The sequence below is a fragment of the Carcharhinus amblyrhynchos genome, chromosome 5 (assembly GCF_965287045.1).
Source record: "Carcharhinus amblyrhynchos chromosome 5, sCarAmb.v2.hapA, whole genome shotgun sequence".
Taxonomy (NCBI): domain Eukaryota; kingdom Metazoa; phylum Chordata; class Chondrichthyes; order Carcharhiniformes; family Carcharhinidae; genus Carcharhinus; species Carcharhinus amblyrhynchos.
In genome coordinates, this window is record NC_137328.1 from 104,211,403 (window position 1) to 104,238,698 (window position 27,296).

General features: G+C 45.0%; 1 protein-coding gene across 5 annotated transcripts in view; it reads right to left on the reverse strand.

Moving 5' to 3' along the window:
* Positions 1–27,296, reverse strand: part of LOC145343260 (microtubule-associated serine/threonine-protein kinase 4-like) — a 445,947-nt gene that overhangs the window by 219,959 nt on the left and 198,692 nt on the right. For all 5 annotated transcript variants that reach the window (XM_080189364.1, XM_080189367.1, XM_080189366.1 and 2 more), the window contains one exon: positions 14,229–14,260. In XM_080189364.1, coding sequence (XP_080045490.1) covers positions 14,229–14,260 — 32 coding nt within the window. The remainder of the gene's footprint in view (positions 1–14,228; positions 14,261–27,296) is intronic.

Here is a 27,296-nt window from a genome sequence, read left to right on the forward strand (position 1 = left end):
ATACAGGCAGTTGGCTCAAGGCAAGGAAGTTTTTGGACCAGATGAAAGACTCATTCAAATCAAAGGAAGCTGTTGTGAAAATATCTAATTTTATGATTTGTGTTGCAGCAATAAATGCTTTTAGTTGAAGTTTTCAAAAAGTTAATAGAAGACTGGCCTTACTTAGTCAGCTCATGCTTGCAAAACTCAGAACATTGTGTCCAACATCAGATGTGATTTTATGACTAGACAGCTCGTGCTAAACAATTCCAAATGCGTTAAAAATTATACTAACAACCAACTTAAGATGGCCAGTTGGACTCACTGTGTAGCTTACTTACATTTGCTAGAAGCTGCATATACCAACACCTGTCCTTTGCAAAAGAAAATGCCCAGATGTTGCACTTTTATTCAACTAATCAAAAGCATGGAGAACAGCTGTTCCCTGGTGCATTACCAAGAGCAACACCTTGGCCAGGATGGAATTGACTTTTTGGAATTTAAATAAAAGTTTGAGGATAACTGTTCTCTGATGCATTTTCCATGGCAACACCTCGACTAGAATCCACTTGTCATTCAATCATCTTTTGCCATGCAATATAAATTGTGGTCCCCTTTGGAATTTGGTATTCTAGTCTCTGTCCTGATGAGTGCAAACCAAAAGGTTTCAACGACCTCTCTCTTCTCTCAACAGAGCAAAAGTACCTTTGTTTTCGTCAATATTTCAGAAGAAAACAGTAAATATTGTAAATGCACTGCTTATACTTAGTAATGTCAATACTTAATAACATGTTAAATAAATTCACAATGCATATCCACCTAGTAAAGATAGGAGTCATGCAGCAGTGCAAGATATATTCCAATCTGCCAGAATACAATAGCACAGGATCCTGTTCAAAATTTATTAGTGTCACAAGTGTGCTTACATTAACACTGCATTGAACTTACTACGAAAATCTCCTAGTCGCCACACCCCAGCATCTGTTCCGGTCTATGCACCTAACCAGGCTATGCGAAGAAGCTGGAGCACCCAGAGGAAACCCACGCAAGCACAGGGAGAACGTGCAGGCTCCGCACAGACAGTAACCCAAGCCAAGAACTGAACCTGGGTCCTTGGTGCTGTGAGGCAGCAGTGCTAACCACCGTGCTGCCCTGGTTCCAGGAAGATTAAGACATAGGGGCAAAATTTTGCATTCCATCTGCCCCAGGAATTGGAGCTGGAGAGAGGCGGGCCATGGAAAAGGCTGTTGACCTCAGGTGGGATTTTCTGGATTCGGGCAAGCATGGTCAGAAAATCCCACCCACACTCTAGCTCATCATATTGCCAGGCTGCTGAGTATTTCCTGCATTTTCTGTTTTGTATCAGATTTCCAGCATTTGTGGTATTTCAGCTTTGGCATCACTGATTCACAGCTGCTCACCTGGGAGGAGAAGACACTGAGTTTTGTCACAGTTACAGAGTAGGAAAGAGACAGTGAAATTGAATATAGCAAGCTCCCACATGCAGCAAGGTGACAAAGACAAGATCATCTGCTTTAGTAATACTGATTAAGAAATCAAGAACAGGAGTAGGCCATTCAGCCCCTTGAGCCTGTTATGTCACTTAGAGATCATAGATGAATTATGGCCTAACTCTACATACCTGCCTTTGGCCCATATCCCTTAATACCCTTGTTTAACAAAAATTATTCATCTCAGATTTAAAATTAGCAACTGATTGCTGAAAACTAGCATCAACTGCCACGTGTGGAAGACAGTTCCAAACCTCTACCATCCTGTGTGTATCAAAGTGCTTCCTAACAACTCTCCTGAATACTCTGGCCCTAATTTTTAGAGCCTTTTAGTTCTAGAATGGAAATAGTTTATTTTCTACCCTGTCTTTTTTTGTTAGTGTCTTGAAGGCTTTGATCAAATCATCCTCAATCTTCTAAATTCTAGACAAAATAAGTCCAATTTGTATAATCTCTCCTCATAATAAAACCTATGAAGTCCAGGTATCATTCTTGTAAATCTAGGCTGCACTCCCTCCTAAGATGTGGTGCCCACATCTGCTCACAGTACTCCAACTGGAGTGCAACTAGGGCTTTGTAGAGAGTATAAACATTGGCCTGGAACTTGACGCTAACTCCCTCTGCCCCTCAAAATAGTGCAGTAGGATCTTATTAGCCAGATCCACTTGCGAGAGCAGACAACATCTCATCTAAAAAAAAACTGCACCTCTGCCAGTGCAGCATCCCCTCAGTGATGCACTGGATGGTCAGCCTAGATTATGTCCTTAAGCCTCTACAGTGGGATTTGAACCAATGACCTTCTAACTCATATGTAAGGTTGCTACAAGCGAGCCAAGACTGACATCCAAAGCTGAAGCAAAATACTGCAGATGCTGGAAATTCGAAACAAGAACAGAAAATGCTGGAAATCTGAAACAAGAACAGAAAATGCTGGAAATACTCAGCAAATCTTACAGCACCTGTGAGGAAAGAAACAAGAGTTAATGAGCAGAATTCTCCCAGTTTGAGACAGGGCTGGGAACGTGAAGTGTTTCCCACTACCCCAGCTAGCAGGAAAACACCCCAAATTGTGTGGCCCCCACTTTCATTAATAATACACCCAATGTTCTATGTCTACGTTAGTGCCAGGGCCATCCTAGGTGGTACATAAACTGCCATCATATCCAGGTGACAGAATTAAAAGGTACCTGACATCCCCATTGTCAGCAACTTTGGCCCAAGATGCTGGCATGAAACAGATTTCTGGCTCTCCCATCATATTCCCCCGTGGGAGGGCTTGGGAAGAATCTGCCCAACATGTTATCTCTGCAACCTGACGAGAGAAGCTGCCTCCGGCTCAATCTCCAAATCAATTCATTCCATCGAGCAATCCAGCGCGCACTACTTCTTCTCATCTGCATTACTAATTCAGCAAAAGAAACCCTGAGGCTTTATTTGAACAATGCTCAGACTGAGCTATACCACTTTTGTTTTCCTCCCCAAGGGACAATTTCCCACTTTTCAAAAATTCATAAGACCTCTTAAAAGGCTTGTAACAGGCAAAGTACTATGAGCTCTTGCAACAGCATTGAAACTAATCCATCAAAGGGAAAAGTCTGGTAAGATAGTACGCAGCACCAAAATCTGGTCACCAGCATTGACCAGTTCAATACCAAGACAACTAGCCATGTCATTTGAGTGAGTAGGATCATAGTTAACAATGAAAAGGCTACATGTGTAACCAAGTAACCTTTAGCTAGTGCGGAGCTTTGATAAGAGTACTCCTGTCATCAACAAGAAAATGGACATAAAAGCAGTCAAGAATGAGGAATGGCATACAGAGTGGGTCATCATGCAGATTTTGAAAGGAATACCTTAAAGCAGACAGTACTGCTGAGTTCCCTGTTTGAGTGACAGCTTGTTGATTAATGTAGCTGAATGCGGGATAGGGCATCAATTTTTAATAACACGTTTTCATTACATCGTTGACACCGTGAATTTCCAAAGGTGTTTTCACAGAGAAGTAAAGCAATCAATTCTTAAAGCTTCATGCATTTTAAAATAGAATAAAACATTGGTCTATAAACATAACAACCTAATTCCTAACTTGAAAATGAACAGCAGTAGGCCCTCCCATGGTTGGCTGGACAGTGTGATATCAAGCTACACAGGCTGGTTAGAATCCAGGTGTGACCCTCGGGTTTTGCCCAGTTTGAGGAGTTCTGCCGAGACGGCGAGCAGAGTGCTGCATTTGGCCCTAACGTTCCTTGACAGGAAGTGGGGCTGTAGCAAGCCAAAAATTCTACCCTCTGACTGCCCGCTCTGCTAGACTATCAGCTTGTAGTAGTAGGCAGGTCGGATTGTGATTAGAGCTCTAGTGTCCAAATATGTTCCCCCTTACCCACCTTCCCCACCCCCGCCGAACCATGATCTACCAAATGATATCACCGTCCAGGAAGGTAGAGATGTGCAAGTGGAATATTTGGTTAGCTAGCAAACTGAATTTCTAGGATTAAACTGCTCCCTATTCCTACATAGGAACAGGAGTAGGCCATTCAGCCCTTGATCTCACTCCGCCATTCAATAAAATCATGTCTAATCTGTGGCCTAACTCCATGCACCTACTCCAGGCCCGTCTCCCTCAATACCCTACTCAATAAAAATCTGTCTATCTCGGACTTAACCCGAATAACTGAACCAGCATCCACCGCCGTTTGAGGATGAGTTCGAAACCCCCACCACTCTACTGCAAACCATCTTCTTAAAACACCTCTTCCCGTCTCCCCTTCACCACTTACAGGTGAAAGGAGTTCACATTTTTTTGCCACCATGAGATCATCCCATCAGCTGCCTTTACCACTTCCTTCCCTTCCCCTAACCCACCTGACCAAACTTCCTTTAAAGTTCCCCTGACCTTAGCCCCAAAGTCAAATCTCGCCTGACCTTCTCTTGTACATGACAGGGGCATCTAGCTCGAGTCCATGCCCACCAAACTGCGAACCAGTCAGATTCACCTCCTGGCTCATGTGAGTTGATATTGTTAAAGATGCTGTCTGTTCAGGTACTGTCCATCTCTCTTACAAATCTATCACCAGCATCCCTCTGCAAAAAAGCTCTTGACCCTTCTATCTTTGCAGAATAGCACACAAACTACAACTTTCCTTTCCTCTCCTTGGACATGATGCCACTTCGCAAATGCTGGCCAGGTCAGCGAAGCCCACATCCCACAAAATGAATTAAAAAAATGTGTCTGTGTTTCCCAGAACTCTACGTTTGAATCTTTCATTTAGGTTTCTGCCCCACCACAGCTTTAAATAGCCTTCTCAAAGTCACATGTGACATTTTTACAGATTTTACAACTTTTACAGATTGACCATAGAAAAACACCCTTTCTGGTTGTATCACAGCTTGGTACGGCTCCTGCTCTGCCCAAGACTGCAAGGAACTACAAAAGGTCATGAACGTAGCACAGTACATCACGCAATCCAGCCTCTCATCCATAGACTCTGTCGACACTTCCCACTATCTCGGCAAAGCAGCCAGCATAATTAAGGACCCCGCGCACCCCAGACATTCTCCCTTCCAATTTCTTCCTTTGGAAGAAAGATACAAAAGTTTGAGGTCACGTACCAACCGACTCAAGAACAGCTTCTTCCCTGCTGCTTTTGAATGGACTTACCTTGCATTAAGTTGATCTACACTCTACCTATGACTGTAACACTACCTTCTGCACTCTTTTGCTTGCTTCTCTATGAACAGTATGTTTTGTCTCTATACCATGCAAAAAGCAATACTCTTCACTGTATGTTAATACATGTGACAATAATCAATCAAATCAAATCAACTTTCAATATGACTATGACCAGGGTAAACTACCCCTCATCATCTTTCTTTCAGTCTCCAGTCTTTGACACAATTGACCATACTATTTTTCTCCAACAATTCTCCATTGTTGTCCAGCTGGGTGAAGCTGTAGTCACTTGCTTCTATCATTATCGAACCAATCGCAGGCAAAGAATCATTTCAAATGGTTCTATTTCTTGTTCCCACCGCAATACCTCTATTTTCCTCCTTGCCTTGTTTTGCCTTGCCCCCCACCCTCCAATTTCTAATGCACTGGTTAACCCTAGGCACCATTATCCAAACATAGTGTTAACTTTCACACATAAGGTGAGGTGACAAGGGGTGGCATGGTGCCACAGTGGTTAACACTGTTGTCCCACAGTGCCAGGGACCTGGGTTCGATTCCCAGCTTGGGTCACTGTCTGTGCAGAGTCTGCATGTTCTCCCTGTGTCTGCGTGGGTTTCCTCCAGGTGGTCCATTTTCCTCCCACAGTCCAAAGTAGTGCGGGTTAGGTAGACTGACCATACTAAATTGCCCCTTAGTGTTGGGGGACTAGCTGGGTAAATGCATTGGGATTATGGGGATAGGTCCTGGGGAGAATTGTGGTCAGTGCAGACCCGAAGGGCTGAACGGCCTCCTTCTGCACTGTATGATTTTATACACTGACAACATACAGCCCTGCCGCACCATAACTCCTTTTGACTGCTCCACGGTCTCCAAACTATCAGGCTGCTTAATTGACTGACATCTAGCAATGGAGGTGCAGAAATCCCTCTTATTAAATATAGGGGAAACCGAAGCCACTCTCTTCAGGGTTCAATACAAATTCTGTTTTCCAGTCACTGACGCCATCCCTCTCCCTGGCAACTGTGGCTGAACCAGATGGTTTGCGACCTTAACGTCATATTTGACCCCCAGGTGAACTCCCAAATATGTCTGCACCTTCATTAAAATCATTTTCTCCACCTCCGTGACAGTGCCCCAACTTCAGCGCTGCTTCACACTTGCCTTTCTTACCTCCAGGCTTGACTAATCAAATGTACTCATGGATTCCTCCAGGTTAAATCGAATGTGATCCTGGACTGTCTCCCATGTTCTACTCACCGTACACTTGAAATCATCCAAACTGTTGCTGCTGGTTCCCTCCAAATCCTTCATGCATCGTCGCTCCGCTCCCTGACCCACACTACTTCCCAGTTAAGCAATGCCTCCATTTTACAGTTCTCATCCTCGTTTTCAAATCCCTCCAGGGCCTGATCTCTCCTCAAACCCATAATATCCTCCAACCTCACAATCCCCTCCCTATCTCTGGAATCTCCAACAACCTCCACAATCCCCTCCCTATCTCCAGAATCTCCTCCAACCCCACAACCCTTTCCCCAGTTCCAACAACCCCACAATCCCCTCCCTATCTCCAGAATCTCCAATACCGCCACAACCCCTTTCCCTATCTCCAGAATCTCCTTCAACCCCACAATCCCCTCTTTATCTCTATAATCTCCTCCAACCCCACAATCCCCTTCCCCATCTCCATAATCTCCAATAACCCCAAAACCCCTTCGCCATCTCCAAAATCTCCTCCAACCCCACAATCTTCTGAATTGTTTGCACTCCTCATTTTAATTGCTCCATCCCTGGTTGCTGTGGTTCAGCTGTCAGGTTGGAAGCTTGGCAATTTCCTTGATAAGTCTCTCTGCCTCTCTTCCTGCTTTTCAGATGCTGCTTGAAGCCGGCTTCTTTGACCAAGCTTCGGCTAAAAACCCTGAAAAGATTTTCATGCAGCTCAGCTCAGTTTTGTTTCAGAATGCAGTGAAGCACGCTGAGCCACTGAATTAGATTAAAGGCACTGTAAAAATAAAAGTTCATCTCTCTGGAAAATCAACAGGTTTCACTGTAAGACTGACAACACTGGTCATTTTCATATTGCCGCTTCTGGTAGTCTGTAAATTAGATGCTCTACGTCCTCCAATACAACACTGGCTATACTTCAAAATCGCATGTCGAGGATAGCCTGAAGTCACAAAGGAAAATAATCATCGGGTGGATGGCTATTACAGATCAACGGACGGGTGGATGGCTATTACAGATTGATACATATCATTGATAGATATTATGGACAGATAGAAAATGCTTTTTCCTGTTACTTACTGTCATGCAACTATGCAGAACTTGTGTTTTGATATACGTAAGCACACACAGATAGGTGGTGAATGGTTGCGGAGGTGGCTCAATGGGCAAGTTACTGCGTAAAAGGTGAAAGCCCTCACAAATTCAAACTGTGAACTCAGAACAAATGATGGACGAGGCAGATAAAACACAAAAGAAGCAGGCAATAGGTCACCATTATTATCTGCAAAAATGCTCCTCGTGATATATTTCTTCTGGCCGTGGCAGACATCAAATGAAGTGACTAATGCAGAAAAAATGCAGCTCTTTCTCCAACTTCACTATTTAAAGGTCAACAAAGCATAAAAACAACAAACGGCACAAGGGTTTCTTTCAAACAAAGAAAACTGCTCCCAGCAATCTATTTCAGGGCTGTCTTTTGTTGGCTTAGTTTCCGTTCACTTAATGGCACAGAAACATGTTGCAAGGTACTTCCAGCTGTCATTCCATACATCCCAAGCTCAGAAGCAATACTGCACGCATTCTGGAAAATTACAAATAGCCTACTGCTTCCCAGCATGAAGTGATAACATCCTGGACATCCTACCCAGAAAACATTGTTCGCAGCTCACTTTTCATGGCAATGCCAGCTTACTAGAAATGACAAACACCATTTATTCCAAAAATAAACAAGAGCCAGAGAACAGGTCATCAGCTTAACCACACACCTGGGGAATGGCATTTGACAGAAAGGGCATGGAGTAGGAGAAGGAGCAGGAAAGGAAGGACATTGAACCAAAATGAGATATTGGCATAATTAGTTGAAAAGAGGGCTTAAAACCAGAGCAGCAGACTCATCCAATGATGAGGTTTCTTACCCTAAGCAAAACCACTGAGACAAATGCTAGAACTGAGCAATTTATCCAATGTGACGATTTTTAATTCTATGGTTATTGGCAGTGCCAATCACCCTGGTGGTATGAAGATGTATGTCAACTCAAATCACTTCAGGAGGCCATTTTTTAAGCTACAAAGACCAATCCAGTCAGAATAATGTCTAAAGCTCCCATTTACATAGCTTATTTTACTACAAATTGGATAAATCACAGCCAAACTGTCATCAAGTGATTACAATGGCACGTGAACTTGGAATGTGATTACAGGTTTGAAAATCCCACACAGCACGTGGCACAGGATGTCTTACCAACACAGTGCAGGGAAATGCAAGAGTTGGAAGGGAGAACCTATAATAGGTCACGCAGCATTTTAAACTCAGGTTTTTGGGTACTCAGTCTCAACACGATCTGTGTGACACACCATGAACTACTAGAACACAGGCGGCACAGCGGTTAGCAATACTGCCTCACAGCACCAGGAACCCGGGTTCCATTCCAGCCTTGGTTAGACTGTGAATGTTGAGTTTGCATGTTCTCCCCAAGTCCGTGTGAGTTTTCTCCAGGCGCTCTGGTTTCCTCCCACAGTCCAAAGATGTGCGGATTAGGTTGATTGGCAATGCCAAATTGCCCCTTAGTGTGAGGGAGACTAAGGGGTAAATATGTGGGGTTACAGGGATAGGGTCTCAGTGGGATTGTTGTCAGTTCTGTGCAGGCTCAATGGGCTGAATGGCCTCCTTTTGCAATGTAGGGATTCTATGATTCTGTAATAACAGTCGCTTCTGCAGCAGGCTAGATCGTTTCAGTCATAGTAATCATTTAGGAAAAACAGTTGAAATTTTGAGAAATATTCATTCAAAATGGTCATGGCCCAATTTGTTTGAACCTATCAAGAGTTTTGTTTCTAATGAGGTACAGAATTTATCCATGTTACACCTATGAGAAAACATAGGGATGAACCAAATGCAGAGTTCAATGCACTAAAAAGAAAAAAATGTCTATTGCATTGCGCTTAGTCATGTCTCACAGAAACAGCAACATAATGAAACACTCTGACGTGCAGTGACTATTTGCAGCAAGGTACCTCGCACACAGCAAGATCCCACAAACAACAATTGAATGAATGATGAGGCCATCTGTTTTTGATGGGATTGATTAAAGGGGACACCAGAAGAATTCTTTGCTCATCTTCACAGAATCCCTACAATACACAAGGAGGCCATTTGGCCCATTGAGCACGCAATCACAATCTCACCCAGACCCTATCCCCATAACCCCCATTTACCCTGCTAATCTGCCTTACACTAGGGTCAATTCAGCACGGCCAATCAACCGAAGCCACACATCTCTGGAGTGTGGAAGGAAATCAGAGCACCTGGAGGAAGCGACACGCAGACAATGACCCGAGGCTGGAATTGAACCTGGGTCCTTGACGCTGTGAGGCAGCAGTACTAACCACTGCGCTACCATGCTGTCTTTGAATAGCGTCATGTGATCCTTGACGTCCACAAGGCCTATTTCTACATAGGGTATGCATGTATAGATGGGTGTATACTTCTACATGTTGTTGCATGAACCAATTGAATAGGCAGACATGGTGCTGGTGTGACAAAAGTGGATCTGGAGCCTACAATATACTGATCTGGAGACAAGAGCGCTACTAACCAAGGCAAGTTGGCAAATCTTAAAACTGAATGCGATGGTCATTTTCATCGGAGTAGAAGAGAAGGATAACACATCGCCAAATTGTGGAATAAAACAGTAAACCCATCACAGCCCATAATATCAGCAGCATAAAACACAAGAAAACAGAAAAAGGCACTTGAACCCATTAAGCGTGCTGCTTCCCCAGGCCTGCCAACGCACTGTGCCAACTGATAGATGCCAGGCCTCCAGTGTTAAAGAGATTGCATGTTAGACCTTTTTGACTTTTAACACGGCCCCACTTTTGTTTCCCTTCTTGACTCATCAAGTTCAAAAGCAAATGTAATACTTCCAAGTTTGATTACAGCGGAAAAGCAAGGTTCTCACAGATCGTATTCATCACAAGTTCTGCTCATCCTTGGGAGAAAAACAATCTTGTGAAATGAAACAGTGTCACTTGAAACCAATGAAAACCACAATAGTACCCACCGATGTCCTCCCCCCACTCCCGATTTCAAAAATAATAGGCAGCAAATAAGCCCGGTGAAAAACACACAACTGTACCAATGATGCACAGCTCCCAACGAGTAGGCTGCCTCTCTGTAACTTGGCACGCTATTTACTATGTGCAGCACAAAATGTGCACTTAAGCAGTTCTGCTGAACTTTGAACTGTGCAAGAGTTGAGTTGGCTAAACGGGCATAGTCCCATATATCAACTGCAATTTTGGCACCGCTTGCAGCACTTACTGTGAACATATTCCTGCATCTAAACACTGATTTGTTTTTCTTTTAAATCCAATGTTCCATCCAAACTTGCCAATGTAAAGGAGAAGTTGCCAACTCCTGCACAAATTGGGCAGTAAGGTGACAAGAACGCTATTAACAGGGTCCTCAATATATCAAGTCAAGGTCTTTGCTAGAACATATTTGTAAGAGGACGAACTTACTCAGGAAACTTTTCCAACTTAGCTCAAATGTGCCTCACTGGAGGCTGACAAAAAGCATTAACAATGGCATCATCTATTTAGATATGCACGGGTTGAACCACAGGAGCAGAGGCCCAGCGTCGCTGCAAAAAAGACCATTTTAAAGAAAAAGATTTTCATCAAATTCAAAACTCAATATAGGGTTCTAGGGTAACATTTTCCAGGCCCATCCATCGCTAGGATCTTTTGGTCACGCCGAAAGTCAGTGGATTTTTGGTTGGTCTGCAGCATTGTCCCAGTGTGCGCATGGAGCCAGAAAATGCTTCCATAGTCTCTTGCAACTCAGTTCCTGTCTTGTTAAATCAATCCGGGTGCACTTCCTTCTATTGGGATGGTCACTCTGCAATATAGCGTCCAAGGCATCACTTTCTGGGATTTGTACTTGTTCCTTCAGACTACCCAAGTATTGCAATCATATCTTTGCATCATTACTATGTGTAGTGCTGATTGCACCAATGGGGTGCAGGTAGGCAAAACATATTTTGCCATAAAACCTGTGGACACTTTCATTCGATCAACCTACAAAATAGGTCCTTGAGCTGCAAGGTCAAAATCCATTACTTAACCCACGACAATAAGTCAGCCGCTCATCTTCACAATTTCAGCTCCCTATCCCCCCAACCCCTCCCCACTCACTATACAACCTGCAACTACAACAATGTACTTCAAAAGTTACTTCAGCTGCAACGGAGGCATGTGTAGTAAGTTTTGAAATTAAGGTGGCATGGTAGCACAGTGGTTAGCACTGCTGCCTCATAGCGCCAGGGCCCCAGGTTGTGCAGGTTAGCTTGACTGGCCATGCTAAATTGCCCCTTGATGTCAGGGTAAATGCATAGGGTTCCAGGGATAAGCCTTGAGTGGGATTGTTGTCAGTGCAGGCTCCATGAGCCAAATGGCCTCCTTCTGCACATCTTTGGACTGTGGGAGGAAACCAAATCACCCGGAAGAAACCCATGCAGACAAGGGGAGCATGTACAAGCTCCACATAGAGACTCACCTAAGGCAAGAATCGAACCAGGGCCCTGGCACTGTGAGACAGCAGTGCTAACCACCATGCTACCATGCCTCATTCTGCACTGTAGTGAATCTATAATTCCATTCTATGATTCAGATTCAGTTGTGGTGGTTACTTTCCTGGAAGTCTTTCCTCAGCATTGAATAATAGCTTGAGAAATCAAATGAAGCAATTCTTGGTTTTTTTTATATAAAATGAATATTTAAGATGTGGGCAACACTGCCAAAGCTGGATTTAGTTTTGACACCAGTTGCAGCAAGCTGGTCTTCTTGATTTTTCTTCTTAGTGATCGAGTTACCTGCTGGTCAATTAATAAAGTGACGCTAGCAACTTTTCAGATTGATTTTGATGGGTCGTCTTCTTTAAACACCTTTAAGACCATAAAATGCAGGAGCAGAATCCGACCATTCGGTTGTTTTGCCACTCAATGAGGCCTTAATTAATCTGATGTGATAATCCTCAACTCCGCTTTCCCGCCTTATCCCCATAACCCTTGATTCGAAATTACGGAGGACATGAAAAATGAACAACCCTACATAAGAACATAAGAAATAGGAGCAGGAGTAGGCCATCTAGCCCTTCGAGCCTGCCCCGCCATTCAATAAGATCATGGCTGATCTGTCGTGGCTCAGTTCCACTTTCCCGCCCTCTCCCCATAACCCTTAATCCCCTCGCTTATCAAAAACCCATCAACCCGCGTCTTAAAAATATTTAGCGAGGCAGCCTCCACCACTTCAACGGGCAGAGAATTCCAGAGATTCACCACCCTTTGAGTGAAGTTCTTCCTCAACTCCGTTCTAAACTGCCCCCCCTTTATCTTGAGGCTGTGCCCCCTAGTCCTACTGTCCTTTCTGAGCGGGAAGAGTCTCTCCACCTCTATCCTATCCATCCCATTCATCATCTTATATGTCTCAATGAGATCTCCCCTCATTCTTCTAAACTCTAACGAGTACAAGCTTAGTTTATTCAGCCTCTCCTCATAGCTCAACCCCCTCAACTCCGGTATCAGCCTAGTAAACCTCCTCTGCACTCCCTCCAAGGCCAAAATATCTTTGCGTAAGTACGGTGACCAAAACTGCACACCATACTCCAGCTGCGGCCTCACCAATGCCCTATACAGCCGCAGCAAGACCTCCCTACTTTTATATTCAATCCCCCTCGCTATGAAGGCCAGCATCCCTTTAGCCTTCCTGACCATCTGCTGCACCTGCAGGCTGGGTTTTTGCGACTCATGCACAAGGACCCCGAGGTCCCTCTGCACCGTCGCCTGCTGCAGTTTTTCTCCACATAAGTAATAGTCCTTCCTACCATTATTCCTACCAAAGTGGACCACCTCGCACTTGCCAACATTAAATTCCATTTGCCATTTCCTGGCCCATTCACCCAGCCTATCTAGATCCTTCTGCAGACTCTCCACACCCTCCGCACAATTTGCCGTTCCACCAATCTTGGTGTCATCAGCAAATTTCGACACCCTACGCTCGGTTCCCTCCTCCAGATCATCTATATAAATCGTAAATAGCTGAGGCCCCAGCACCGACCCCTGGGGCACTCCACTAGTCACCAACCGCCAATCCGAATAGCACCCATTAACCCCACTCTCTGCCTCCTATTTGACAACCAATCCTCTATCCACGCTAACACCCTACCCCCAACTCCATGCCCCCTTACCTTCTGCAATAACCTCTTGTGAGGTACATCAGAGATCATCAGCACGGTTAACATATTGAATGCATACACAGAACAAAACACAGACACCACCGTATTCTTGCCAATGGGGGATCGTGAAAGTTCAGCTTTCTTATATAAAAAAGAAACAGTAACTCGAGGGCCCATCAAGTTACTTAAAAGTAAACAGATGCAACTACGGAAATGGACTATTCGCTCCAACCAATCTAAGTTAAATGTCCCCAAGCATGAACGTGGTTAACACATAGCTTATTAACACAAAATAGACTATAAATATTTAATTGAAACCAGTAAGCACCGACCAATTGAACAACTACCTCATCAAGCAATTATCTCCTCCTTCGAGCTGTACAAACAAAATGTGCATCAGTCATTGAGCCATTCACATCACACATTTCCAGGCAGCTGTGCAAAGCAATGATCTCATCACGTCTTCTAAATAATGGCCATATTTGCATCAAAATGCCACAAGAGGGTCAAAGCCTGAACTGGGTAAAATATACTTCAGAAAACTGCAACCGACAACAAAACAAAGACATTCAAGGACAGATGTGCAAAGGTATAAATTGTCTCTACTTACAGACTTCCTCTACGGGGAAGGCTCAATTCTTTCTGCAAAAGAAAAAGGAGGTTGTATTTAAAGCAGCCACAACATTATCAACTCAATTGTTTGGCACTGATCATGAAGCTTAACTTTTTCAGTTTGCAAAATGAGATTAATGGCTGGAGACATCAAAATTCAGCGTTTCAGTAACATGCTCAAGCAGTTTTCTTACCAGCTCAGTGTGAATGTAATTTATGCAGAAGATGCCAATAATATTTTAACCACACCACTCACTGCCTTGTTCCAAACATGATCTTCAGACCAGTGTTTAATGATAAAATTACTTTGAAGGAAGTTCTGAAGCAGTCCAGAGCATCCACAAATGGAAACTTTAACTAGCAGTTCATTTCTAACTTTTCTAAATGAGTGCTTATTCAAGAGAGTGAATTCTCTCCAGAAAGTCATGCAAAGTGAATTACTTTTCACCTCTTAAAAGACTGCATCAGTAAATAACAAAGTTCCCTCATGCAGTGGCCTGCTTCTCATTGCCACCTAGTGATTCCTGCCTGAATGTGCACCTTGCCCTGTAAGTGTGATGAAGACAGATTCAAGCATGGCCTTCAAAAGGTGCTGGATAATCATCTGAAGGAAAAATAATTTGCAGACTTATGGGGAAACTACTTTATAGAATTCCTACAGTATAGAAGGAGACCATTCGACCCATCGAGGCTGCACTGACAACAATCCCACCCAGGCCCTATCCTCATATATTTACCCGTCATCCCTCTAACCTACTCATCCCAGGACACCAAGGGTCAATTTTAACATGGCCAATCAACCTAACCCGCACATCTTTGGACTGTGGGAGGAAACCGGAGCACCCGGAGGTAGGGCATTGGTGAGGCCGCAGCTGGAGTACTGTGTGCAGTTTTGGGCGCCGCACCTGCGCAAAGATATTTTGGCCTTGGAGGGAGTGCAGAGGAGGTTTACTAGGCTGATACCGGAGTTGAGGGGATTGAGCTATGAGGAGAGGCTGAATAAACTGGGCTTGTACTCGTTAGAGTTTAGAAGAATGAGGGGAGATCTCATTGAGACGTATAGATGATGAATGGGATGGATAGGATAGAGGTGGAGAGACTCTTCCCGCTCAAAAAAGACAGTAGGACTAGGGGGCACAGCCTCAAGATAAAAGGGGGGCGGTTTAGAACGGAGTTGAGGAGGAACTTCTTCACTCAAAGGGTGGTGAATCTCTGGAATTCTCTGCCCGTTGAAGTGGTGGAGGCTGCCTCGCTAAATATTTTTAAGAAGCGGGTTGATGGGTTTTTGATAAGAGAGGGGATTAAGGGTTATGGGGAGAGGGCGGGAAAGTGGAACTGAGCCACAACAGATCAGCCATGATCTTATTGAATGGCGGGGCAGGCTCGAAGGGCTAGATGGCCTACTCCTGCTCATATTTCTTATGTTCTTATGTAACCCACGCAGACGTGGGGAGGAAGGGCAAACTCCACACAGGCAGTGACCCAAGTCGGGAATCGAACCGAGGTCACTGGAGCTGAGAGGCTCTGCCCTTATCTGATCAGAACCTTCCACACACAAGAACATAAGAAATAGGAGCAGGAGTAGGCCACCTAGCCCTTCGAGCCTGCCCCGCCATTCAATAAGATCATGGCTGATCTGAAATGGATCAGTTCCACTTTCCCGCTTTCCCCCCATAACCCTTAATTCCTGACGAAGGAACACCGTTTCCAAAAGCTTGTGAGATTACTATCAAATAAACTGGTTGGACTTAAACCTGGTGTTGTGAGACCTCTTACTGTGTTTACCCCAGTCCAAAGCTGACATCTCTACATCTAATCTCTTCCACAAGGGGAAACATCCCATCAACATCCAACCTGTCAAATCCCCTCAGGATCTTGTGGGTTTCAATAAGATCATCTCTCATTCTTCTAAACTCCACTGCACAGCTTGTCCAGCCTTCCCTCGTAGGATAATGTCCTCCTCCCCCCTCACCCCGAGTCCCAGGCATTCTCTCTCAATTGCTTTGAATGCAATATCCTAAAATAGACAGCAAACTCCAGCTGGAATACTGGACGGCTATCGCTTGTCACAAAGCCATATTCCAAACATGAACCAGGGCCTTCCCAAAAGCAGAAGCGGGGAAAGAAAATTAGGTGGAAAGTGAACTGGAAAAACCTGCAGTTACAACACAATTTACAAATCACTATATCACAACCCTGCAATGCAGACTGACTAAATATGAAGGATGAGAGGGGAAAGGGGAGACACAAAGACAGAATTATGGCCAGCAATGCAAGCCAAGGGTGTCAGTCAGAAAGTGTTTACATACAGCACAAAGAGACTGAATGCTTCACATCAATGCCAAATATCAGTTTTCCCACAAACACAGGGAACGTGTGCAATTTCAGAATCACAGAATACTACAGTGCTGACATCATCAGGATCTGCAACTGGGAAAAATGATTCCAATTAACTGAAACTTTGAGTCCAGACAGTGGCAAGAAAGGCATCAAAAGTAAAGGACCGCCATTAATCAGCTCTTGAAATTTCCACAGACCACTGGACAACAGGCACAAAGACCATAAAAGTTTTCAGACATGCTCAATGGACACAGCAACTGTCAACAGCAACTGAAGTGATGTCACCTGCACTCCCCTTTCAGGCTGCCACAGGACATGTGAACAACTGGGAGCCATCAAGATAGGCAACACACAGGTGACTGGCAAAGTCCTCTTTCACAAAGCAGCCAAGCTACGCCATGGGTACCCGAGGAACTTCTAGCTAGCTAGGGTTAACTAAGTTGCTGGATCCCTGGATGTTACACTTCATGCAGTGAAGGTGAACACCACTGCAGATGCAAATAAGGAAGCATTTCATTCGTTAATGCATCTAAAACTATGGGTGGTGCGGTGGCACAGTGGTTAGCACGGCTGCCTCTCAGCGCCAAGGACGTAGGTTCAATTCCAGCCTCTGGTGGCTGTCTGTGGAGTTTGGACATTCTCCCTGTGTCTGCATGAGTTCCTTCTGGGTGCTCTGGTTTCCTCCCACAGGCCAAAAATGTGCAGGTTAGGTGGATGGGCCATGCTAAATTGTGCATCAGTTTCAGGGGATTAGCAGGGTAAATGCGTGGGGTAAAAGCCAATAACTGCGAATGCTGGAATCTGAAACCAAAAGAGAAAGTGCTGGGAAATCTCAGCAGCTCTGGCAATATCTGTAAGGAGAGAAAAGAGCTGATGTTGCAAGTCCATGTGACCCTTTGTCAAAGCTTATCTATGTCCCTCATTATTTTATAGATTTCTATGAGGGAGTGCAATCTCCTCACCATTACCCACCCCACCCAGAAATCCATAACAATCTGCTGGGGCAGGCAAAATAAAAAAATCTTAGGCCAATTTCAAAGCAGTTCCAGGAAATTCTGCTCCAAATCTGAAAGTGGTTAGCTAATTTCCAGAAGTTTGTGTTGACTGGATAATCCGCAAACCTCAATGATTCACTTATCTTGTATATGTAGATTGATTTGTGCTTGTCACTCTTGGGAACTTGCTCAACTCCTTTTGAATGTACTATCAGTTTATCATTTCCCTCAAGAACTTTGAATATTATTCCCCTGAATCTTTCCCAGTGTAAACAATTCCAGGCTGTCCTACCTCTACGTAGCTCAATGCTGCAAGTCAGATAATAGTTCAATTACTCTTTCCTACGCTACCTCTAACACTCAGTTAGCTTTGCTATACTATAATGACCCAAAGTGCACATTGGACTTGAGGTGTGGCTCTCCATTAGCTAATGATTTTTTTTTCCTTTCCTTTGTTGCAGTAGTTTGTATTTCTTCCCACCAAATGCTATTTGTCTCTCATCAGCCAACTTCCAAACCTGTTGCTTGAACACGGCCCAGCCTACCCCCACCCCCCTCTCCAAATCTGGTGGCATGGGCAAGCCCTAAGTCAGCTTCCTCTGTTAGAGATCATTTTATAATCTAACCAGCAATTGTCTTGTCACCAACTCTTTTTGAACCCCACCAATATACATCATTTCATTCACCTTTTAATTTCTCGACTTTAATCGGTTTTCCATCCACCTCGATAGCTTCCCTCTCACTTCATTCCTATCTTCTTCACTGGTCCTCAATTTATTGACTACAGCTCAGCCTTCAACACTATTATTCTCACAAAACTCATCTCCAAACTCCGTGGCTTGGGCCTCGGCACCTCTCTCTGCGACTGGATCCTGAACCTCCTAACTCTCAGACCACAATCAGTAAGAATAGGCAACAACACCTCTTCCAAATTGTCCTCAACACTGGTACCCAACAAGGCTGTGTTCTCAGCCCCCTGCTATACTCCTTATACATCTATGACTGTACAGCCAAATTCCCCTCCAATTCTGTTTTCAAGTTTGCTGACAACACCACCAGATCTCAAAAAAAAATGACAAGACAGAGTACAGAAACGAGATAGAGAATTGGATGAACTGATGCGACAATAATCTGTCCCTCAATGTCAACAAAATGAAGGAGATTGTAACATGCCTCTGTCTACAGCACTGGGGACGAAGTAGAAAGAGTCGAGAGCTTCATGTTTTTAGATGTCCAGATCACCAACAATCTTCCTGGTCCCCCCATGCTGACACTATAGTTAAGAAAGCCCACCAATGCCTCTACTTTCTCAGAAGACTAAGGAAATATGGCATGTTAGCTACAACTCTCATCAACTTTTACAGATGCACCACAGGAAGCATTTTTCTGGTTGTATCACAGCTTGGTATGGCTCCTACTCTGCCCAAGACTGCAAGAAACTACAAAAACTCGTGAATGCAGCCCAATCACGCAAACCACTCTCCCAGCCATTGGCTCTGTCTACACTTGCCGCTGCCTGGGCAAAGCAGCCAGCACACTCAGGCGTACTCTCTTCCACCTTCTTCCTTCAGGCAAACTGCACACGGTACAGTGATGCAGCAGGACATAGGCAAAGAGAAGGGGAAAAGGAACGTAGTAGTGATTGGAGATAGTGGGGTGAAGGGTATTGACACTGTCCTTTGTCACAATGACAAAGTGCACAGAAGGGTGTGTTGTCTGCCTGGTGCTCGGGTACAGGATGTCGCAGCTGGGCTGCAGAGGAATCTGGAGTGGGAGGGTGAGAACCCGGTTGTGGTGGTACATGTGGGTGCCAGCGACGTAGGCAAAGTGAGGACTGAGGATCTGGGGAGGGAGTATGAGAAGCTGGGAATGGAATTAAAAAGTAGAACCGACAAGGTGGTCTTCTCTGGGCTACTGCCTGAACCGAGTGCAGACGGGCGTAGGGTTGACAGGATAAAGGAAGTGAATGGGTGGCTCAGAGATTGGTGTGGGAGGAATGGGATCGAATTTATGGGGCATTGGCACCAGTATTGGGGTAGGTGGGACTTGTTCGGGCGGGATGGGGTTGGTCTGAATCGTGCTGGGACCAGAGTGCTGGCGAATCGAGTAAAGAGGACTGTAGACAGGGCTTTAAACTAATTAGGGGGGGGGAGGGTGCGAGGGTAGGTGATGTTAGGAGGTCTACAGTTAAGGATAGGGTACAGGTAAGGGAAGAGGCTGAGGATGTCCCAAGTGGTGGCGTTACGGCAAATAGGGTCCAGAAGAAGGCTGGGATGAAAGCGCTTTATCTGAATGCACGAAGCATTCGGAATAAAGTGGATGAGCTGGTGGCGCAGATCGACACAAATGGATACGATCTGGTGGCCATTACAGAGACGTGGCTGCAAGGTGACAGGGACTGGGAGATGAATGTACAGGGCTATCAAGTGTTTAGGAAGGATAGGCAGGAGGAAAGAGGGGGTGGCGTAGCTCTGCTGATTAAGGACAGCATCAAGGTGGTAGCAAGGGATGATATCGGAGCCAAAGAGCAGAAAGTGGAATCGTTGTGGGTGGAGATTAGGAACAGCAAAGGGAGGAAGACGCTGGTGGGTGTCGTCTATAGGCCCCCGAATAATGATCTGGAGGTGGGGCGGGCTGTTAACGCGCAAATAAGTGCGGCGTGCAGGAATGGGACGGCAGTAGTTATGGGGGATTTCAATCTGCATATTGATTGGTCGACCCATGTTGGACGAGGTGGGCTCGAGGAGGAGTTCTTGGAATGCTGCCGGGATAGTTTCCTGGAACAGTGTGTGTTGGAGCCGACGAGGGAGCGAGCTATCTTGGATCTGGTGCTATGTAATGAGGCGGGTAGAATTAGGGACCTTGAGGTGAAGGATCCTCTTGGAGAGAGTGATCATTGTATGGTGGAGTTTCTGTTGCAGATGGAGGAGGAGAAAGTGGGTTCCCGGACACGTGTCCTTTGTTTGAATAGAGGGGAGTATGGTAGGATGAGAGAAGAATTGGCGAATGTGGACTGGGGGAGCGCGTTGGAAGGTAGGTCTGCTGAGGAGCAGTGGAGGATCTTTAAGGAGATCTTTCTTGGTGCTCAGCAGAAATTTATTCCGATGGTTAAAAAGGACAGTAGGAAGAGAGGTAATAAGCCGTGGATAACGAAGGAGGTGAAGGAAAGTGTTAAATTAAAAGCGGAGGAATTTAGAGTAGCTAAGAGCAGTGGGCGAGAAGAGGATTGGGAAAGGTTTAAATGTCAACAAAGATTGACAAAAAAGTTGATAAAGGAGGGTAGAAGAAGCTATGAAGCTGGGCTAGCACTTAATATAAAAAAGGATAGCAAGAGTTTTTATAAATATATAAAAAGGAAGAGGCTGGCTAGGGTGAACGTTGGTCCCTTAGCGGATGAGAAAGGGGACCTAGTGGTAGGGGATGGGGATATGGCGGAGGTCTTGAATAACTTTTTTGTTTCTGTCTTCACGGAGGAGGACGTGAATAATTTGCCGGGTGTTAGCGATGGAAAGGTGGTAGGACTGGAGGCCGTTGTTTAAGAAAGGTGCCAGGCAAAAGGCGGGGAATTACAGGCCGGTTAGTTTAACGTCTGTGGTAGGTAAAATGTTAGAATCCGTCATTAAGGAGGAAATTGCGAGGCATCTTGAAGGGAATTGCTTGATAGGGCAGACGCAACACGGTTTCATTAAAGGGAAGTCGTGTCTGACAAATTTACTGGAGTTCTATGAGGATGTGTCTAGGGCGGTGGATAGAGGAGAGCCGGTGGATGTGGTCTTTCTGGATTTTCAGAAGGCGTTTGATAAGGTACCTCACAAGAGGTTACTGCAGAAGGTCAGAGGACATGGAGTTGGGGGTAGGGTGTTAGCGTGGATAGAGGATTGGTTGTCAAATAGGAGGCAGAGAGTGGGGGTCAATGGGTGCTATTCGGATTGGCGGTTGGTGACTAGTGGGGTGCCCCAGGGGTCGGTGCTGGGGCCTCAGCTATTTACCATTTATATAGATGATCTGGAGGAGGGAACCGAGTGTAGGGTGTCGAAATTTGCTGATGACACCAAGATTGGGGGAAAGGCAAATTGTGTGGAGGGTGTGGAGAGTCTGCAGAAGGATCTAGATAGGCTGGGCGAATGGGCCAGGAAATGGCAAATGGAATTTAATGTTGGCAAGTGTGAGGTGGTCCACTTTGGTAGGAAGAATGGTAGGAAGGACTATTACTTACGTGGCGAAAAACTGCAGCAGGCGACGGTGCAGAGGGACCTCGGGGTCCTTGTGCATGAGTCGCAAAAACCCAGCCTGCAGGTGCAGCAGGTGGTCAGGAAGGCGAATGGGATGCTGGCCTTCATAGCGAGGGGGATTGAATATAAAAGTAGGGAGGTCTTGCTGCAGCTGTATAGGGCATTGGTGAGGCCGCAGCTGGAGTACTGTGTGCAGTTTTGGGCGCCGCACCTGCGCAAGGATATTTTGGCCTTGGAGGGAGTGCAGAGGAGGTTTACTAGGCTGATACCGGAGTTGAGGGGGTTGAGCTATGAGGAGAGGCTGAATAAACTAGGCTTGTACTCGTTAGAGTTTAGAAGAATGAGGGGAGATCTCATTGAGACGTATAAGATGATGAATGGGATGGATAGGATAGAGGTGGAAAGACTCTTCCCGCTCAAAAAAGACAGTAGGACTAGGGGGCACAGCCTCAAGATAAAGGGGGGGCGGTTCAGAACGGAGTTGAGGAGGAACTTCTTCACTCAAAGGGTGGTGAATCTCTGGAATTCTCTGTCCGTTGAAGTGGTGGAGGCTGCCTCGCTAAATATTTTTAAGAAGCGGGTTGATGGGTTTTTGATAAGAGAGGGGATTAAGGGTTATGGGGAGAGGGCGGGAAAGTGGAACTGAGCCACGACAGATCAGCCATGATCTTATTGAATGGCGGGGCAGGCTCGAAGGGCCAGATGGCCTACTCCTGCTCCTATTTCTTATGTTCTTATGTTCTTATGAAAAAGATACAAAATTCTGAGGTCACATACCAACTGACTCAAGAACAACTTCTTCCCTGCTGCTGTCAGACTTTTGAATGGACTTACCTTGCATTAAGGTGATCTTTCTCTACACCCTAGCTATGACTGTAGCACTACAATTCTGCATTCTCGTTTCCTTCTCTGTGAACAGTATGTTTTGTTTGTATAGCGCGCAAGAAACAATACTTTTCACTGTACACTAATATGTGACTATAATAAATCAAATCAAACAAAGCTTTTCCTCAGCATCCAATTTCTATAGCTCACCTCCATAATCCTTCCATTCTCATGACACTAAGTTCAGATCTGTAAGGATTTTTCATTTTTTGGCGATACTAACCTAGTCAATAGTACCTTTTACAATGTAGAGGCATTCAGATCCACAAATGTATAATATATTATATAGTCTGTTAAGAACAGGAAAATTAATTCCAGTTCCATCCAGTAAATCAGTAATGCTTTTATTCATTAACTTTACATAGTAGTACAGCACACACTAGTGGCAGCAGCGAAACACGTATTTTTCTTTTGACAATATTGATCAAAAATGTTATTGGCAATGATGGCCGGGATTCTCCCAAAAAAATTCGAAGTCCCCAGTTGCGTGAAAACGGAAGTAACTCCCGGTGGTTTTTTTTAAGTGTGATTTTCAGATTGAATGTTCCACGCTCTGAATGCTGCAGAGTGCCCCAGCGGGATTCCCTCTGAAAATCAGTGGGCACGGCCAATTCATGCTCGAGAGGCTGGCACATAGTGCTGAGCAGGCCACAGCACAACTGCCAACTCACCCCACCTAAATGGCCAGCTCTAAACACTGTCCTCCTCCCGCCACCAATCCTGAATGCAGAGTGGCAGTGGGACTCCCTGGCCTCCACCTATCTCCAACTTCTCCCCCCACCCCCCCACCATACATCCTGCCCCAATAGGTCCAGCCTGATGTCCAGTGGGCAATGTCAAGGTACCCCTTGGACATTGCCAGGGCCAGGCTGGCCCACTGCCCAGGGGACACCCCTCCTTACCCTCAAACTCCCGGGGAAGGGGCGGGGGTCAATGGCCTCTCTTCATTCCTGTGGGATCAGACTGCCTGTTCCCCAGTAGTGGGGAGCAGTTGTAAAGCACGCTGGAGTGAGCCATTACTGGTGGGTGAGCGGGGAGTTGGGGGGAGGAGGTGGCCACAGCACTAGCAGGCTTGGAGACTCCCAGCGCAGCAGGCTGGGAGAAGTGCCCACATTTATTTTCTTCAGATCCACTTGTGAAGAATAAAGAGGAAGGATTTTGTAAACTGCTTCAGATTACTGCTACTGTTGAAAGTACAGTATGTTTTCTGGCCTCAGGTGTGGCATTCTGCCACTGTCTGCGCGGTTTTTCCTCCGAGTGCTCAGGCTTCCTCCCACACTCCAAAGATGTGCAGGTTAGGTGATTTGGCCACGCCAAATTGCCCCCTAGTGTCCCAAGATGTTTAGGTTAGGGGAATTTGTGGGGGAAACATGTAGGGTTTACAGGAAAAGGGCCTGAATAGGATCGTCTGTTGGTGAATCGGTGCAGACATGATGGGCCAAATGGCCTCCTTATGCATTGTATTAGTTCTATTCTACGATAAGCACCCTTGGTCTGATTTCAAATAGACGTGTTTGCTTGATAAGGTAGACTTCTTTATTAGATTTTGCAATTCTGTGGCCCAGGATCCTGTCCTGGGCCACAGATTGCCTCAAACCATCATCTGAAAGCAGGTACAGAAAGGCTGATTTCCTTCAACACTGAGGGGCATTGTGTCTCCAATGTGGCATTCTGGAGATTAAAAACTTCAGAACATTGTCATCTTCAATGTATCTTTCCATTGCCTCAGGTCCCCTGCACTCCCCCACCCATATTTACCCTATCATCATGATACTAGAAATAATTCCTGAGAGGTTGGTGATCCTTCATCAGATTCCCTTTATTTACAAACTTATCTCCACTCCTCAGAGCGCTTCAGGTACAAAGTCAGAATCCAGACCTGACCTGATTTATTTTCTTCAGATCCACTTGAAGAATAAAGAGGAAGGACTTTGTAAACTGCTTCAGGTTACTGCTATTGTTTAAAGTACAGTGTTTTCTGGCCTCAGGTGTGGAGTTTGCACCGTCTGCCATCTCAATACACACAATTGAGGTAATGATTGCCTGCGCACTCAGGGATCTCATACTCCATGTGGCCAACATCATGGGCCCCGTTGAGGTCGTTATAATGCTGCACACTTAAAGTTTTTCACCTTGTTCATTTTACACTCAGCCTTTACAAATCTGATCCCAGATTATCTTTTGAGCCATGCTTTTCAGTTTTCTATTAATGCACACATCCACTTCTTTTCTGACAGGCATAATGGAATGTTCATTTCATTAAGGATGCTAAACAAACAGGAGATTATGTTGAACAACATCCCACCATCTGTTTATTGCTGCATTGCAATCACATTTATTCTGTGATAGAAACCATCACAAACTTACTTGTGGATAAGGAGAAACTGCTTCCACTAATTGAAGGCTCTAGAACCAGGGGCCATAATCTAAAAATTAGCACCAACCTGTTCAGAACAGATGTTAGACAACATTCCAACTGCAGAGACTGGAGGAGGTTTGGAATTCTCTTCCTCAAAACAGCAGTGGACGCTGGTTCAATTATTAGGATCAAGTTGGAAATGGACAATTTTTTTTATTGAGCGGGATTATCAAGCAGATGCATAGGATGAGGCCACAGATCAGCCATGACCTCACTGAATGGCAGAGCAGGTTTGATGGGCTGAATGACCTACTCCTCATGGAATCCTACAGTGCAGAAGGTGGCCATTTGGCCCAACACATCTACACCAACCACAATCCTACTCAGGACCCCATCCCCATGCACTTCCCATAGCTAGTCCCCCTGACACTAAGTGGCAATTTAGCATGGCCAATCCACCTAACCCGCACACCTTTGGACAGTGGGGGGAAACCCACGCAGACACAGGGAGAATGTGCAAACTCCACACAGACAATGGCCCAAGCCAGGAATCGAACCGGAGTCTCTGGCACTGTCCCTATGTATTTAGTATATCCATTTAGCATTTAGCACATGCGCAAAATACAAAAGAGGGAGCATTTCAGCTGAAAATGGATTCAGCCTCAACTTTTGTACAGAGCACAAGTGAACATTGCAAAAACACTTTGTTGCAGCAGCAGCACGAGGGCAGCAGGCAGCCTTTTGCTGTCTTTCGAGCTGCAATGATCAAAGTTTCTGCTTTTACCCAGGCATCAAAATTGCCAGTTGCAGAGCAGCTTTCCAAAGTGATGTTGCACATTAAATAATAATATGCAAGGAACCTTCAAATGCAAATTCCAGCAATATTTGACTGACGCACGATAACCATCAGGTTTAAGCTTTTACACGTTAACTGCACGTTTTAGAATTTAGCTTAAAAAAAAGACACATGTATTGTAACATAAAACTGAAAACAAAAACCTCTTCAGCACATGGTAATATAGTGTCATTTGAAAAGCTTTAGGTCCTCCTTTCTCCAAAGGATAGTTGAGAATGATGCGCTCCTTTTGTGAAATACTTCCTCACAGTGTTCAGTGCAGAACCACATCAAAGGAGTCAACACACTATAGTGCAAGCAACAGCTGAAGTGGCTGATTATAGGATTGCAACAGTGGGGTGCCTGAAATCTATCTGGTCTGGGAATTATTCGATTCCAATAGGGTTTGTGGAAAGAGGAGGAGAAACCGCATGTGTGCATGAGATGGAAACAGCACAATAATAAAAACCGCACTGACGAGAAAGAAAGAGAAATGAGAGAGAGAGAGAGAGAAATGGTAGATTTCAGCTCAAAATTTAATTTGATTGCTTATGGCAACTTGCAACACTCTTCCGTCAACAGCTTTTACTGCACAGAAATATATCACATCTCAGTCATATTCAGGCAGAGTCTTGACAACTCTTTTGACGTGCTCATCAGATTTCTATCATGATTCCTGGCCATGCAAGTCAATTCTGCAAATCAGAATCTAGTATCTGCAATTTACCCTCCAATGCTGAAGATACGAGGCTGAGGTTTGCCATACTTTAAAACTCAGACATACACATTTGGTCTTGGTCTTCCATTTCTGCAGTGATGGAGTTTTGTAAAAATATTTTATTAGTTGTCACAAGGAGACTTAATTCACACTGCAACGAAGTTACAGTGCTAGTCCCCTAGCCGCCACAGTCCGGCACCTGTTCGGGTACACTGAGGGAGAATTTAGCATGGCACCTAACATCACGTATCTTTGGGAGGAAACTGGAGCACCCGGAGTAAACGCACGCAGACACGGACAGAACATGCAAACGCCGCACAGACAGCAACCCAAGCCGGGAATTGAACACAGGTCCCAGGCGCTATGAAGCAGCAGTGCGACCCACTGTGCCACCATATGCAGTGTTGCACAAGTTGTCTTTAGCATCTCACCAAATTCAGTTTTATAACAATGTCGAATTTGTGTCTGAGGCTCTGAAGAAGTCATACGGACTCAAAATGTGAACTCTGCTCCTCTCCCGCAGATGCTGTGAGACCTGCTGAGCCTTTCCATCATCCTCTGTTTTTATTTTTGAATTTATGTCAGGCTGTTTGAAATGCTCTCAGCTGTCCCAATATTTTGGTCATGTTCTCCAGCATTTACAGCAAGATTCAGTAAACATTTAACTTGCCAATGTACTAATCCCACAGATCTTATTAGATT